Source organism: Arachis ipaensis, chromosome B01, assembly GCF_000816755.2.
Source record: "Arachis ipaensis cultivar K30076 chromosome B01, Araip1.1, whole genome shotgun sequence".
NCBI classification, from domain to species: Eukaryota; Viridiplantae; Streptophyta; class Magnoliopsida; order Fabales; family Fabaceae; genus Arachis; species Arachis ipaensis.
In genome coordinates this window covers 113768712-113771564 of record NC_029785.2, presented here as the reverse complement: position 1 = coordinate 113771564, position 2853 = coordinate 113768712, and the positions used below count along the sequence as shown (strand labels likewise).

The window sequence follows — 2853 nt, the reverse complement described above, 5'->3', positions numbered from 1 at the left end:
TATGAATTAATTTTGTTTGAGAATCTAACTTACTTTCTAGTTTATTTTATGTTTACTTTATACTGCAGAAGGATTAGGATGCTGTGTAATACCAATTTTGGGCTCTTCTGATGTTTCTTTGATTGATTATGTGTAAATTTTGATTACATTAAATTGTGATTAAAAATTCGTGATGAGATTAGGTCTGCATCTGCTGAATGCATTTCTCTTATATTGGTCAACAATGAACGTCATGATTTAGCTTGTAATTTGAGATCTAATAGTTGGATTCAAGAACCTTGTTTCATAACTGAGCTTTACAAATCAGTCACAAATCTATGACATAAGGCTTTCATGTACAAAAATAAACTTTATGGCACCTTAATATTTGGTCGTAGAGTAGGTTTGCAAAAGAGATTATCTTTTTATGAGTGGGTGGTGTCTTTTAGTGTCTCACTTGAGTAGAAGATTTAACTCTGAATTACTTTATCTTTATTCTCCTCTGCAGAATATAATTGGTCAGGAAGCCGGGAAGCCTGTGATTGAAGAATATTTAAGACGGAGGGGTCACTTAGAACTCACAACCAAATCCAATGTTCCAACTGCCCAATTGCATGCCTATGTCAAACCTTCAGTTGAGGCATCTGCAGGTGGAAGTAAGAAATCATCGAGAGCACCAAAAGCAGTTACAGTCCAAAGAAGTAATGCCGAACCCATCAAGAATGCAGTTCCCAGCAATCAGAAAAATCAGGTTCCAACTTCAGGCGGTGAATCGAGTACATCACAGAAAGGAAACCAAGGGAATTCCAAAAAGAAGAAGGCTGGGAAAGCCATTTCGCTTGCCGAGGCAGCCAAAGGGTCAATTGTGTTTCAGCAGGGAAGACCGTGCTCTTGTCAAGCTCGTCGTCACAGGCTGGTCAGCAATTGCTTATCATGTGGCAAAATAGTTTGTGAACAAGAAGGAGAGGGGCCTTGCCATTTCTGCGGCGCACTTGTGTTGAAAGAGGGCAGCTCGTACGCTGGTCTGGAAGAAACATTGCCCCCTTTATCGAATACCGAAGCTGCTGCTGAAGCTTATGCAAAGAGGCTTGTCGAATATGATCGAAATGCAGCAGCTCGTACAACTGTTATCGATGACCAAAGTGACTATTATGAGATTGATGGAAACAGTTGGTTGTCAAAGGAGGTACTGTATTTTACTACTTGTATGCAACTTGCAATGATGTATACATCTGGTAGTCTGATAAAATTTTTTCTTCTTTTTCTTCAGGAGAAAGAGATGTTGAAGAAGAAACAAGAGGAGATGGAAGAAGCTGAACGAGCCAAACGGAATAAAGTGGTTGTGACTTTTGATCTGGTTGGACGCAAGGTTAGTATTTTGCCATGTCTTCCTGCTTAAAAGTTTACTAATTGGATTCACTGCGGGATGACATGAATTATCCTATGTCCTTTGAGTATGACTAGAAATAGATACCTTTCACCATGATATTTTTTCCTGTTATTTAAATATGTATCTCAAGTTATCCTGCTTTTTCCATTTCTCTGAGGTTTCACATATTATTTGTTATGTTGTTTACTGAATGAAAGTCTTGAAGATGACATTAAATACTCATGAAACAAGCTTTGTTGTTTTTGCTATAACTACAATTATTGGTATGTAGTTTAGCCTAAACTGTAAAGTACCTAGGATACATGTTTTCTTCTCTGCCTTTCTTTAATGGCCCTTATAGCAAATTAGCAACAAGTTCATGTATTCTTTTGTAAAGTGATTACCTTTGGAAGTTCTTATAAAATTGATTCTGACACAAAATAGAAAATTTTCACTTCTCGCTGCAAAGAAAAGATCTGTTATGAAACATGCACTTGATATACTTGTTTTCTGCGAACAGAGTTTAAAGGGGTCTGCTTTTTGTAGGTTCTTCTGAATGAAGATGAAGTTTCAGAACTAGAGTCTGACAATAGAATACTACGTCCACCAAATGAAAAGGAAGTGAACCGTATCAGACCAAATCCAAGTCTTAGAATACAGCCCATTTTTGTAGACCTAGGATTCACTAAGAAGCTTACAAAAGATAGGCAAACAAACAAAGGCGTAAGCAACAGTTTGTGCCTGGAGATTACTGGGAGGGTGCAACATGAAAGCAATGACATGAAGTATTTTATGATGGACAACCAATTGGCAGCAGCAGCTTCAAGTGAAAAATTTTGGAAAGCATCTTCTGCAAATGGAGTATACGATGGTGATGATGGTGAATGTTTTAGGAGTAACCAATGAACTGAATTATATGTAGCTTTTGCATACTTGAGTCTAAGCCTTTTGGATTCTACGAAGGAAAGGAAGTAAATGAAGATGAGAATTTTAGGCAGATCTTTTAATACCACCAGGATGGCACTATCAATCTATACGTGTTATCCGTTTCTATTTTAGATTTTGCGGTGTGACTGTTTTAGTGAAGTAAATTTGCATGACTAGCGTACACCGTGATTAGCAATGAAATCAGAAGGGCCAGTGGTGTTTGAACAACTGAAAAAACAGTGCAACAGATTGTTAGATGTTTTGTTGTTCTGTTTAATGCTAGCCTAAATTATTTATTAAGAACGCTTGTTAAAGGTACTATAATGGTAAGTTTTCAACCAAATTTACTAATTATTTCACATGCATATTTCCTTTCCTTTCTGATAAACTAAGGTTTTTGAACACGTATCAATACATTTCATTGCTACTATCCCCAACAGCAAACAGTTGCAATAAGTAATTTAAAAGTACGACATATTTACTGTAAAAGCAATCTATATTAGCTTAATCAAGTACAAAATGGACATTTTTTTCCCAAGAATAATTGAAGTGTCTTAACCAACATAATGAAGTATATG

The 2853-nt window shown here is 36.5% G+C and overlaps 1 protein-coding gene across 1 annotated transcript; it reads left to right on the top strand.

Annotated features, from left to right (window-relative positions):
• LOC107633236 lies at nt 39–2634 on the top strand. The gene is made up of 3 exons (XM_016336880.2): nt 39–1165; nt 1250–1348; nt 1895–2634. Exons 1-3 carry the CDS (start codon nt 407–409, stop codon nt 2252–2254), a joined length of 1218 nt encoding a protein of 405 aa, XP_016192366.1. The 5' UTR covers nt 39–406; the 3' UTR covers nt 2255–2634.